Source organism: Plecotus auritus, assembly GCF_963455305.1.
Source record: "Plecotus auritus genome assembly, chromosome: 2".
NCBI classification, from domain to species: Eukaryota; Metazoa; Chordata; class Mammalia; order Chiroptera; family Vespertilionidae; genus Plecotus; species Plecotus auritus.
The window spans coordinates 18,688,496-18,702,131 of NC_137771.1; the positions used below are offsets into that span (position 1 = coordinate 18,688,496).

The following is a 13,636-nucleotide window of genomic DNA, read 5'->3' on the forward strand; positions in this document are numbered from 1 at the left end:
TGAAAATTAAAACTACTAACTACCTTTTGAGAATATTTTATATTTAATGAAATGTTTGGTTTGATTGCTGCTAAAATTAAAATATGATAGGCATCAAAAAGTGTCTAACCTGAAAACAGCCAAAGTAATTTGGCTAACCATCACTCTCTAGTTATTGTAAAAGTTTGGGTGTTTTTTTTTTCTTCTAAGGAAATTCTCTCAAGTTATCTGTCACTCTAGCAGTTTTTTTTTTTTTTTTTTAAGCGTCCCTCCTCCCTCTACTTCTACCCCACCCCCACTAATGCTTTGTTCTGGCACAAATAAGGTCGGGTTAATTTTTAGATGTACCGCCTCCTCCTCCTCCATCTCCCAGAGGGAACCTGTAGCAAGTGTCTATGACAAATTCTATTTGGAACAGGTCCCTTTGAGCTCTTAATTTTACTCTGTGCCCCCACAGGTTTCCAACAGAGCCAGCTAAGAAGGATGGAGAAAGCTCCCTCAGAAGCTACTGATGTTATTGAAACATTTATTTTCTCAGGTTTCAAGCCAGAGAAAAGCTAGGCAAGAAGAGTAACAAACTCGCGTGTTAAAAGGTTAACCTAGAGAGTCATGGTTTTACCTTAGCATCTCTTGCTCATTTATATTTTGCTCCATTCATTCTTTTAACTCTCCCCAAAATGTTAAGTTGTTCTTGGCCCAAGCAGATTTAATGTCCAGCCGGGAGCTGGGTCACAGGTCCTTACATGCCTGGTGGGTCTCATGCTCAGCCTACTACAGAGTCTTTGAGCTTGTTCATGCCTTTTTTAGCTAGTAAACATGTTTTTCTTGCTTTCACATAGAACAAAAGTACAAACTGTTGTTTTCCCATGATGAAGCCCATGTTCATGAGCTACACTTACACTTCATTCCAGAAAGCAAGAGGTACTCTTATAGGGGAGCTACAGGATTGCCCTTTTGGGGTTCGTTTTCTCTGTGAATGACCGCAAATCAAATATACATGGTTCATTCTTGCAAAAATAAAAAGCATAGACTACTAAATGAATTTTCTGAATGACTATCTCCAGAATCAAAATTGTGTCATGTGCCTTACTGATTCTTTTTTCCTAGCTATTTTTGTTATTTTCCCTTTGACATTGCTTTTGAAAAATATCTAATTTAGTTGAAGCCTAAATTGCTGCAGAAAAAACTTTTAAAACAAAATTTTTATTTCAATAAGTTCCATTTTTTTTCCAAATGAGGCTGTTCCCCACAAGAGTCAAAAAGAAAAAAAAAAAAAAAAAGACAAATCCCCAAATTCACATAGCATATTAGGAGATATATTTAGTGTTCTGCTTTTCTTGGATACAGGGCTGCCTTGATATATAACAAACACAGAATTTTTAGCAGTCATCAAGTGACGGGCTCCCACATATTTTGATCTCAAGTATAAATCTTTTGCGTTTTTCCAGAGAAGTAATTTGGATAAAGAACATTTGAGTTTTTGTATTCAAGTTGTATTTCTCAGATTATTTCTGGCCAAATCTCCCTTTTGAAAGTTGTTATATACCTCCCGTTACATAAACCTAAATATTTCTCATTATTACAAGCTTTACTAATCTTAGTTTTGATCATTTCTCACTAGAATATGCCTTTTAAGTGCCTACCCCTAGTTGTCCAGTATACGCATCTGCTGGAACAGTTGAGGTATTTTAAATGATCAAGGAGGTACATAAATTATTTTATGAACTCTTGTTAAATCACTCCCAATTCATTGACGTTTAGTATAAGAAGGCCCCTATTTTTAATTGTACTAAGGGATGAAGTGAAGCTGTCAGAGGCTGGAAAGCATAAGCCTTTTAGTTTATATGAATAGTATTGGCAAAGAAAAAAAGCCGTTATATGACATATACCCCTGAGTAAATATTCAGAGATAGTAACAACCTGCTCAGGAGGCTTGAGCCTGGAATTTAAGTAACTTTTTTTTTTTTTTTTTTTTTTTGTAATCTTGAAGCCAATCACTTTCTCACAGAGGGATAGTCTTTTTTTTTTTTTTTTCTTTTAATTATAGTTGACATACAATATTACATTAGTTTCAGGAGTATAACATAGAGAATCAACATTTATATACTAGTAATAAATTCTTATATCAAGAAAGAACAATTCCTGTTAACTAAAAACCAACAACAGCCACTAAATAATAGGGAAGCAAAACTACCTCTAGGTAGAAATAGAGAATATTGTACAGTTGCAACTCACCAATGCAAGGCAGCCAGTGATGGAAACTGAATCTTTCACCGTGTCCTTCACTTAACAGTTTCTCCTTGTCTATTGCTATCTCCATCCTGCCTGAGCTGAGCCTAAATCAGTCTATCTCAAGCTGAGGCTAATTGAGTTGTGGGGTTACCTTCTTGGGATGAGGAGTTGGAGATCTAGCACTGTGTCATAATGGGAAGAGAGTTGTAAAGTTGAGTGAGCTTCTAATGGGTTATATAACTGCTAAGAGCTATGGTGTTTTGATGCTTCACTGCTTCCAAGAAAAGCACCTCGTTGGAAAAAAAAAAAAAAAAAAGGCAAGCAATTATACCATGTTGTATATTTACAATTTGAATGCAATTTATGGGTTAGTTATATCTATCCCTGGATGTGGTGTGTTTTCTACCAGTGCTCATAAGCTGTGATGGGCTTCCCTTGGTATGTTTTTTTTTTCTCTGAGTATTTATTGTTTTGCATCTTTGCCCTTCCGACTATAGGATTTAGACAAAAGTCAAGAAGAGATAAAAAAACATCATGCCAGCATCAGTGAGCTGAAGAAGAACTTCATGGAATCTGTACCTGAGCCACGGCCTAGTGAGTGGGATAAACGCTTATCCACTCACTCCCCGTTCCGAACACTTAACATCAATGGCCAAATCCCGACAGGAGAAGGAGTGAGTACTTGATTCATGTGACCAGTTATGAGAATTAGTGACATAAGTGTTTTTTTATATTCATATTCTGTATCTGAGAGAAAGTTTAGAGCTGAAATTTAGCTTTGGTATCGCACCAGTTCATTGAAGCTTTTAAGGCATTCATAATCAAACACTTATTTTTTTAAGTTATTTGGACTACCCAGTCTAATTAAGGGAGCCACTTAGAGCTACTAGTAGATGATTAGGGTCTGAGAACTCTCTCTGTAGCTGCATTTGTGTTTACAAATTGACCATAAGCCAACGGAACTTTATGTTCAAACTGTGCCTTCAAGGACCAGAGAGTACACTAAATTTAGTAAGGTCAAAATTAGAAAGGAATAAGCATTTTTTAAAAACTTTATTTGAACATTTGAATAACTTAGAAATGTCTGGAATGGTTGATCACAATTATATAATAAACCTAGGAGGCCCCTAAGCCAGTGAATGCAGAATACCAAGTATTAAATGATTGTATTTCAATTTTAGAAAAATTGTTGATGATTCATTTTATTTTTATGAGAAACATCAAACTTTTAATACACTGATTTATAACATAGTCACAATTAGAGGAACCAGAGATACTTTCCAGGAGCTATTCTTTTTCTGTTATTGTTGTCATTCCTATTGTAGAAATTCTACACCCAAATAAATGAATCTATGTAATGAAAATGTCTAAAAGTTACCTTGAGCATATATTCAAAAATTCTTTACTTAAACTTTAGCCTGTCGGGCTAAATATTTATATAAATAGTCACAATGACTTGCTGAGTGACTGTAATGATTTTTAAATTATACGCTTGTTTCCACCCCTTCCCCCAAAGCAATAGCAATTCTAGTTAAGAGAGGTAAAGTGATATCTCAATAATTTTTAAAAATTGCTTTTATATTCAGAATTTAGGATAAACTATCCAACTTATTTAGTTTCTGGAACTGGAGAAGATAGTAAAAGTTGGCTTACAAAGGGTACTTTCTATATTTTTTCAAAATGTGATTAAAATTGGCTAATGATTTTCTAAATGGAGTCAAACCAGTTTCACTGAGTAAAGGTGGAGAAATCCTGAAGAGGGGCAGCTAAGTAGAGTTACCAGGGATGTAGGATGCAGTGGTTCCTATTCACTGTTTTCCCGGCCTCCATGCCCTGATGTACATGGGCATAGTTTTGTATTCTAAATCTGGCAGATGTCCCTGAACTGACTTTTTTCTCGCGGACAAAATGCTTTCCTATCTTGCCTGGTAACTGCATATTTCCTAGAAGTTTTCTTTTTGACTTTGTGCAAATAATAAAAGATTCTCAACTATATCTTAATAGAAACCCTTCAGAAACCATCTCAGGACTGGATTGGGGAATGGCTATGTCATTCTGTGGACTTTAAAGAAGTGACTCTTATAAATTAAATTACATAATTGGGGATACTTGTGAAACTTTAGCTCTATGTTTGTTTATATTACCCCTCTAAATGAATAATGGAATAAATAAGAACTGTACTGTGATAACCTTTTGTATAGGATAACTCCACTTTCTGGCATATCTTACTTTTTCTTTAATAATTAGGACAATATTTCTGTTCTCTGGGGATACCTCTTCCACCTTTGACAGCATTGTTGTTGCATTGCAAAGCAACTGAATTTTTATAATTTGTGTATGACCAGGTGAAGAAAACCTCTATCCTTCCCTCGGAAAGAAAGGTTGGTGGGCCAGAGGTAAAGCTGCTGTTACTTGTGCTTCTCAATCACAATTTGCTCTTGTCATGGCACTAAGCAGATAATGCCCCAGAATTGAACAGCAGCTGCTGAGTAATTTTTTTTTCTTTTGGCTATACTAGTAAATTCACACCCACCACCTTTTGGCCTAACACATAACACTTCCACTGCTGCAGCTTTTGCAGCTTTCAAATTGCTTATGTTGGCGCATGGCTGGTTGAAAAGCTGCATGCAGATGTAAATATGTATTCAGAGAGAAAATGAATTTAATTGTACCCTGTTCTTTTTATGTTGTCTTTCTTCTCCCTTTGTTTTCTGTTAAAAATCATTATTATAATTTTGCATCCTTTCTTTTCCTTTTTTCTTTTTTGCTGACCAGTCCCCCAGCTACTTTCTCCCTGATACATATCACTTAGGGGTGTGCAAAGAACCAGTGTCGACCTTCCAAACTGATCCGAGAAGGCTGGCTCAACTGAGAGAACTGAGAGCCAAGTTTTTCCTTTCATAGATAACATCTATCTTGACTGGATGGCAGAGTACAGAAATGTGGGCCCCGGGGGGTGGGGGGGCAGGGAATTGAGAAAAACTTAACAATTGGACAATTGTAAAAAAAATAACTTTCCTTAAAAGTATCAAAAGTATTTGCCTAATGTGATGTATAAACCTTCATGGTGGTCATTATTATTTATTTTTAATCATAATTTTAAGAGAGAAGGGAAGGTAGTTTATAACTGTTAAGATTTGTGGGGTTTTGGTTTTGGTGTTTTTTGTTTTTTGGGGTTTTTTTTTGGTAAACCTTGGAGGCACATATAAAATTTTATACTTTTTTCTTTGCAATCCTTAAAATATATAGGATTAAGGTTTTTATTCCCTTGAGCAAAAGTTAATTGCCATATTGGATGAACTGTTCGCTTTTAAAATCTGTATGAAGAAATATGAGAATAACTTTATATTCTGCCATTCTATTTGTAATAAAGGTAACTTTTCTGACGGCAAGAAGAATGCTTCATTATTGGTTTTGCCCAATTGATCTAAGAAAAATTGACAGCACCAAAACAATGAAAAGTGACCCAAAATTCTTATGTGAATATCCTCAAAGGAGGAATAAATGCTATAAGGAAGTCCAGTGATTCCTTGAATTGTCAGGACTTCTAGTGTTCATTCAAAAAAAGTTATCTTTGAGTATTGTGTTATAAAAACTTTGCCAGGATAAGTTGCCAAAGTAAAATAGAGTGTCCAAAAGATCTTCCCAAATCCTTTGCACATCCCCAAGTATCATTTTTAAGCATTTTCCATCTGTCATTTTGTTCATCTTTCTCTGTCTTTCTTGATCTTCTACCGTGAAAGCAGACACAGGAACGTGCTCTGTTAGTACAGGATGAAGAGAAAATTAAAAGGCAAGAGAGATCTACTGAAAGAGCTTTGCCCCAGCAAGAAAATGAAGAAGTTCTTCCCAAGGTTTCTATTCCAATCCCTGAGGATCACAAGTCTTTCAAAAAGTGCCACCTCTACTCTAGTACTTTTCCATCTCCGCGTTTTCCTTTCATGATGTCTTTTCTCGTGGTTCTTGCATTGGCTGTTTGGTGGTTGGTCTTTCTGTGACTGGAAAACAGGGTGCTCATCTGAAATGTCAAGACTAAAACTGTCCAACTTTTGGCTTCTACTGTATGATGCCCTCTGATCTTGATAGCTCACTGTCCTTGAGAGCTCTTGTGATCGTTTTTCTGTCGATAAAATGTTACTCTTTGTAGAATATGCGTTATGGGTGCAAGGGAGTAGGAATGGATTGCCCAAGTCAGCTTTCTTCACTGAAGTGAACAAGTTTAGACTAATCAGATTTAAGCATATGGCAGGTTGGTACTTTCTCCAAAAGCTTTTACTCTTTTATCCTGCATGTTTTTATTATTTATTGTTGCTATGGCCTCCTCTCCAATGTTTCACACAAAGAAGGATACCCTGTAGAAACATTCAATGGAATATTTTCCTAATCTTCCATAGTCATTTGTGTGGCACAGGCTCTGTAGTTTAAGAAAAAATTCAACTTTCAAAAGCCTTAAAATGACACATTTTAATCTATGAATCCAAAACCACTCCTTTTCTTGATATATCAAACCAGTATATACAAAGGCCCTTTTTTGAAAAGGGCTTTTGCCTTCTGTGGCCTTCCTAATGTGTATTTCTGAGATGTACAGGGACAAACAACTTCATCCTGTCTGGTGTAGAGAAGAGTTCTGCAAAGGTTAAATGCCATCTTTTCACAAATAAAATGTTGATGGTTTAAGGAAAATGGTGCTGGTATCCCTTAGCCTCCAGCCAGGACTGAATTTCCCAGACTTCTCTACCCATCTTTAGAAGTCCTGGAATACAGATTTATTCAAGATCTGTACATAAACATAGTCTTCTGAATTAAAATACTGTGTTCGTCTTTATGACTTAAGTAATTATATTGCTGGAAGCATAATTTAGTCATGTGGTAAGCTTAAAATATATATTGATATATTTTGTTTTCATGGCACACTTTAAATACGTTTGTTCTTACATTTGTGTTGAAATCAATTGTTTTGAATTGATGACCTTGTGAGCTATAAAATTCTTTCGTGATAAGTGTGTCCTCTGTTTGCATGTTGATTTTTAAGTCTTTCCTGAAGTAAATATGAGTGTGTTCTCTCTTCACAACATAACTCGGATGTCTAACCTGTTACTTTACTAATGAAGTCTTGCATGTAGCTTGCTTTTTATAGCACTTGAATGTACCAATATGGGTGATTTGGTTAATGTTGTCTCAAATATTGTTTGTAAGTCTGAGTTCATAGAGTCATCAAAATGAGATTATTGCACTTTGTTTTACTCTTTAATGCTTTTTAGGTGGTGAAACCGCTAAACAAGACTTTGTTTTTAAGATGATGGCTTCTTAGAGAAAAAAAAACAAACACAAAAAACAGTAAAACCAAGAATCTTTTGTCCTTAAGCATTCATCACTATTATTTTATTGTCTCTGTAGACATGCAGAAATAATTTTCTGTTATTCCTGAAAACGGCTACTCATCATTATAGGCTTTCCAAAAAGCAAAAACAAAGGGAAAAGAAGCAAGGAGCAGGTTAAATTTAAAATCTGGTGTGAGTGTGTATCCTTCATGTCAGAGGCTGTGTCTGTTCACAACAAACGTTTTATACGTAAGCATATTTATTTATTCTTTCATAAAAAGGAAAAAGAAATGTCAAGTCAACCTGAAATATTGCAAAGCTATTCTCTAACTTAGAAGGTGATCATCATAAATACTCCCCTTTATCTGTGAAATAGAGGTATAAGAGCTTTCCCTATAAAATAAATAAAACTATAGCATTGGTTTAAATTATTTTTTCAAGGAACTAGAAAGGAAATAATCTTAGAATTTTATTGATACTTTTATAACTGTTCAGATTATAGTTTTAGTTTTCATTCCTACACACAGTTTTTATTATTATTGTAAACTTCACCTTGAATTTTTTCCTTTTTGTATTAGAGTTATTCCAAATTCATTAAAAGTCTAGTGTAATCCAGTAATACTTTTCAGTTTTATCAAGTGCAGTGGGAGTCCTCACAGATCCTTACTGATGGAGAAGGGCTAAACCTTTATTTGTATTGAACTAAGTTGGCTCAAAAATTATACCCAACACAATTATCAGAGGAAACACATTGGACATTACGGCTTTGTATTACCTAAAATTAATGCTGCTGATATTGGTAACCTAAAGCTGTAAATAGTGTTGGTTTCCGTCTCATACCTCATTCCATTCTCAATACCAGAGACAGATCCAAATAACTGTATTGCTTTTACCCTGATTCTGTTTCTTTTTACTAGTATATATATTTATTTATTTCAGAGAGGAAAGGAGAGGGTTAAAGAGATAGAAACATCAATGATGAGAGAGAATCATTGGTTGGCTGCCTCTTACGCACCCTACTGGGGATTGAGCCCACAACCCCGGCATGTGCCCTGACCGGGAATCAAACCGTGACCTCCTGGTTCATAGGTTGACACTCAACCACTGAGCCACACCAGCCTGGCTGGTTCAGTTTCTTAATGGCAGGTTGATAAATAAAAAATAATTTGGACTAGTATAATAGGAATTTAATTTAGGAAATGAAATACTCCATGAATTTTTACAGACCAGTAAAAAGTCTTGAGTGTTTGCCTTGGTTTTGTTATTTATTTCTAGAGTAACTGAGAGGTTCACTTATGTGGTGCCCAGATTTCCACCTAGTAGTGTGGAGACAAACCTACCTCATGAGAATGAATCTGTAACATGTTCCAGGCACCAGAAGCTCTGGTTATTGTTCAATTCCTGCTCTTTTGGGGACTGGGAAGATGGAAACTAAAAAACAAACACATGAAAGTAAGAAATTAAATAGCCATATTTATTTCCATCTACTCCTTATTGGTATTTGAAGAAGCACTTAAAACTACTAAAGTTAAAATGTCTTTCCAAATTCATTAAACTCTTAAACAATTCATTTTATCCTTATGGCATACTTAGAGTGGGCCATACTTGTGTATAAAGCCAGCATCAATATTTCGGACCTATCTTCTAGCAATTTTCTTATGCTAATTTTTCAGCATGGGTGAAGGAGATTCAATTTGCATGGGTGAATTTTACTACTTGTTTGCATTTTTGGTAAAAGTTTTGAAGGGAACCCTAACTGGTTTGGCTCAGTGGATAGAGCATCGGCGTGTGGACTGAAGGGTCCCGGGTTCGATTCCGGTCAAGGGCATGTACCTTGGTTGCGGGCACATCCCCGGTGGGAGGTGTGCAGGAGGCAGCTGATCGTTGTTTCTCTCTCATCGATGTTTCTAACTTTCTATCTCTCTCCCTTCCTTTCTGTAAAAAATCAATAAAATAATTTTAAAATAAAGTTTTGAAGGGAGATGACTCTGTTCACTAACATTAGACTGTAGTTATCTGTGGATTAGATTTCCAGATCATCCTACATCCTACTACATGTCTTCCTATTAAATGTCATTATAAATTTTACTCTGAAATTTCTGTGAATATAAGCCAATTCACTTTCTCCTACATTCCTAAGTCACTTCTGTAATAAGCATATAGGTGTTAAGAGTCTCGGTTATTTTTTTAGAAGGCATTACCAATCAAAATTTATAGTTGGGTTTTACCCTTCCCTTTCAAAAGGAAGCCCTAAAATTCAAAAATAATATAAAATGCTTTTCACTGTTGCTTGTTTTTGCCAAGGGTATTGAGTACTATAGTAAAGATATACAGAACTTCTCTACAGAGTTTCTTTCCTTTTTATTCTTCTTCATAGAAATTACAAAATCCCCGTCTTCTTACCATCGGAAAACACAGATACTTACATTATGATTCATTAACAGTAGCAAAATTATAGTTATGAAGTAGCAACGAAAATAATTTTATGGTTGGGGGTCACCACAACATGAGGAACTGTATTAAAGGGTCGCAGCATTAGAAAGGTTGAGAACCACCACTCTACGCTGTAGTGGATGGTATCAATAAGTCTGCTCTCACTTCTCCTGTTATACCCCTCACACCTTAGGATCTCCTTTGTACTGCAACAGAACATGATGCAAAAAGAAACACATTGGTGTGGACTTAGGAGTGGGCACCTGAAATGGTTAAGAAGGTATGGTTGTTAGCGTGAGGAAGCTACATAAAGTTAGGCTGGGAGAGGAAGAGATGTGGATATGATCAACAATTACAAATTCATGGAGTATTTCATTTCCTAAATGAAATTCCTATTATACTAGAACTTGAAAGACAAAAAGAAGAGAAAATAATTTATTGCGTCCATAGATAGGAAATACAGATTGAAAGCTAAACAACTTTAATAATAGCCTAACTAAATGTAGAGATGACAGATTGTTGAGGAAACGCACTTTAGGAGTGCTTTTCTCATCTTTTGTGATTGATATCCTAGACAGCACCCTCCCCTTTATCATAGTCAGAATTCTGTTTGGGGTAAATAATAGAATAAATCTAACATTTAGAGATTAAAGGAGCTAAGGGAAGCATAGAGTCCCAACTATTTTTGTGGGTCCCCCCAAATCAATAAAGGATGCAGTTTAGTCTCATTTTCTCCTCTTCTGTCTCTTAAAAAGAGTCTTTCATATGTGTAGGATCCTCTCTCAACAAAATGCAGAGGATAAAAGTCAAGGAAAAACATGGTTACTGCTATCCATTCATTTATTCATGGCCCACTAAGGTAATGAATTGCAGGATTATCAGAATTTTAGGATCCAACTCTTCTCCCCTATAATGCTTGACTCTATTGTACAGTATCATTTAGAAATTTAGAGACCAGGTAGTCTCCTAGCCTGTGTTTAAATATCTCCTAAAATATAGCACATTACATCTTTGGACAACTAAGTCATCTGTCTTCCACATTATAAGCTCTTTATCTAGTTAAAAGTAACTCTCATGTTGGAATTAGTCACCGTTATTGCCCTTAGATAACTTACCATCATCTTATATCCAGATCTGACCCAGTCTTCCTTCTCTGCTTTCTTCCGTTCTTTTTTAGCTTTCCTTGCTTTATCAGCTCTTTCTCTTTCTGGCTCTATTGCCCGGAGGTTGCTTCCCTGTGGTGTATGTAGCTTAATGTCCATACCCATTGACTTGTCCTCTGTAAAAGAACATTGTGAAATTCCTGTAAATCCCAGCTTCTTCATAGATAGCACAGACACCTGGGATTTATTTTTTTTAGATCAAAGAGTGGGGGTGGTATGGTTTTATCGCTTTGGAAACTTCGTGTAGCCTAGACTCTGTTGGCAAGATAGTATCACTATTACATTTTGAAGAAACATTCTAAGTTTGCTTGCTTCTCTGACTGCCTGACTAACGTGTATATACTTGAACACCCCACGTGATCTGATAAAATTATGGAAACTTACTTTCTGTTTAACATTCTGATTTAGATCTCCACCAGAAAAAAAAATTTAAAACTTTGAAATGTTGTTAATCCGTATCTTTTAGTTTGTGCCTATCTTCTCAAAACTGAGATTCTCAAAGGTGAGAGGCCTTGTTTTGTTCATCTGTTTGCCAGTCCATCACCTCTGTATCTCAGATCTATAACAAATAACTGATAATTGTTAAATTGAATTAAATGCTTAGTCACAAATGGTAATGGATCAACTCTAACTTTTCACTTAGACTCTCTTATATTGGGACACAGATATGTGCCAAATTCTTCACCATATGTCCAGTCAGTACATGCAGGTAGCCCAGAAACCCATATACAACCCAGAAGCCACTGTCCCTTGTTAATTCTGTAGTATGGCCCCTGGTTTATTCAAAGAATCTACATATCCTCTGTGGTAGGTGTTAGTCTCTCTAGTAAATGTCTTATAATTTGGTCCAATTAAAAGTTCTTATCCTTTTACCACAAGTAATAATCAACTGTTTTCACTGTAGAACATATTATCAAGACTGGGGTGCACTTCTGTATGTATAAATTCATCTTGGATTGTGATATCAAAAAGGGACCTCATTATTTGACAATTTGTATTTATCAAAAAATGCATTACAGAGAGCAGTTGATACATTTGTGTTTTACATGATATAAAAACATGAAATGTATCAAACTCTTGTGATAGCAAGAGTTTTATATACATCACATAGACCAGGGGTTGGCAAACCTTTTCCGTAAAGCACCAGATAATAAATATTTTTAGGCTTTACAGGCCACATAGTCTTTGTCAGAATTTTGCCATTGGAGAGTGAAAGCAGCATACACAATAAGTAAACAGATGAATGTGTTCTAATCAGACTTTATTTATATAGACACTGAAATTTGAATTTCATATCATTTTTATGTGTCATTAAATATTATTCTATTTTTCCCCATCATTTAAAAAAAGAAAACCATTCTTAGATCATAGCCATCCAGAAACCAGGAGAGGGCTGGATTTGACCTGCTGGCTATAGTTTGCTGACCTCTGACATAGGTCTGGAGAACCAGAGAATTGATTAATTACATTTTCTGCCCTTGGACTGTTTTGAAGAGCTGTAGTTGTAATCTTGTCTTCATTCATTGTAGAGGTACTTTTTATCTTGTTTATGATTAGAAATGGAAAACAAAAGACAAGGTATTTGTTTCTGTGTATCTGGCAGAGTACACCTGAACAGCAATCTAGTTGATTATTACTTGTGGTAAAAGGATAAGAACTTTTAATTGGACCAAATTATAAGACATTTACTAGCAATCTGTAACCGCCACAGCACACCCACCTTCGTCAGTTTTCCAAATTTTTGTTCTCTGTTAACATATTGCCTTTGTAACATATTCAGTGACGAATCCAGCTAACTCCTTTGTTTTTATTTGTTTTTTGTTTTTTGAGGGTCTGCCTCCATTTTTCCCTAAGGAATAAACAATTCCCAAATTCACCTTCTCTTTAGCCAAGTTTTAGACATTATCTAAAAAACATGGTAAAGAAAGTGAAATTATTTTCAGTCTCAACTTTTGGTACACCTTAGTGATGTGTAAGCAGTTGGGTATCTAGGAAAACATTTCAGAAGGGTCCCTCTTTCAAAATAAAGAGATTTCTCTGACAGGAATTCCTCCATTCAGAACCTAATTAGGCAATATTTACCAATAAGTCAGAATAAAATGAAGTTATATTCTTTCATTAGTGTCTTTGCTTCCAATTGACGTGGTTGTGTTTTTGAAGGATTCCTTGATCTGTAATGAGTTTTGGGAGGTCCTATCTAATAAAGCCCTAAACTTACGTTCCTTTCGGTTTCCTGGTCCAGGATTCTTGATCTCTGATACTCGGTTGAATAAACTGTTTATCCATTTAGCATTTCAACAATATGTGTAAGCCTAGCCGAAACCGGTTTGGCTCAGTGGATAGAGCGTCGGCCTGCGGACTGAAGGGTCCCGGGTTCGATTCCGGTCAAGGGCATGTACTTTGGTTGCAGGCACATCCCCGGTGGGAGGTGTGCAGGAGGCAGCTGATCGATGTTTCTAGCTCTCTATCCCTCTCCCTTCCTCTCTGTAAAATATCAATAAAATATAT

At 35.7% G+C, this 13,636-nt stretch overlaps 1 protein-coding gene across 23 annotated transcripts in view; it reads left to right on the forward strand.

The window, feature by feature from the left end:
- EPB41 (erythrocyte membrane protein band 4.1) overlaps window positions 1-13,636 on the forward strand; it is a 158,405-nt gene that overhangs the window by 118,599 nt on the left and 26,170 nt on the right. For 7 of the 23 annotated variants that reach the window (XM_080658239.1, XM_080658242.1, XM_080658229.1 and 4 more), the window contains 2 exons: window positions 2,709-2,885; window positions 4,557-4,607. In XM_080658239.1, coding sequence (XP_080514365.1) covers window positions 2,709-2,885; window positions 4,557-4,607 — 228 coding nt within the window. Of the gene's footprint in view, window positions 1-2,708; window positions 2,886-4,556; window positions 4,608-4,986; window positions 7,808-13,636 lie in introns of those variants that run through there. The other 16 variants (XM_080658243.1, XM_080658245.1, XM_080658248.1 and 13 more) reach the window with 6 other exon arrangements.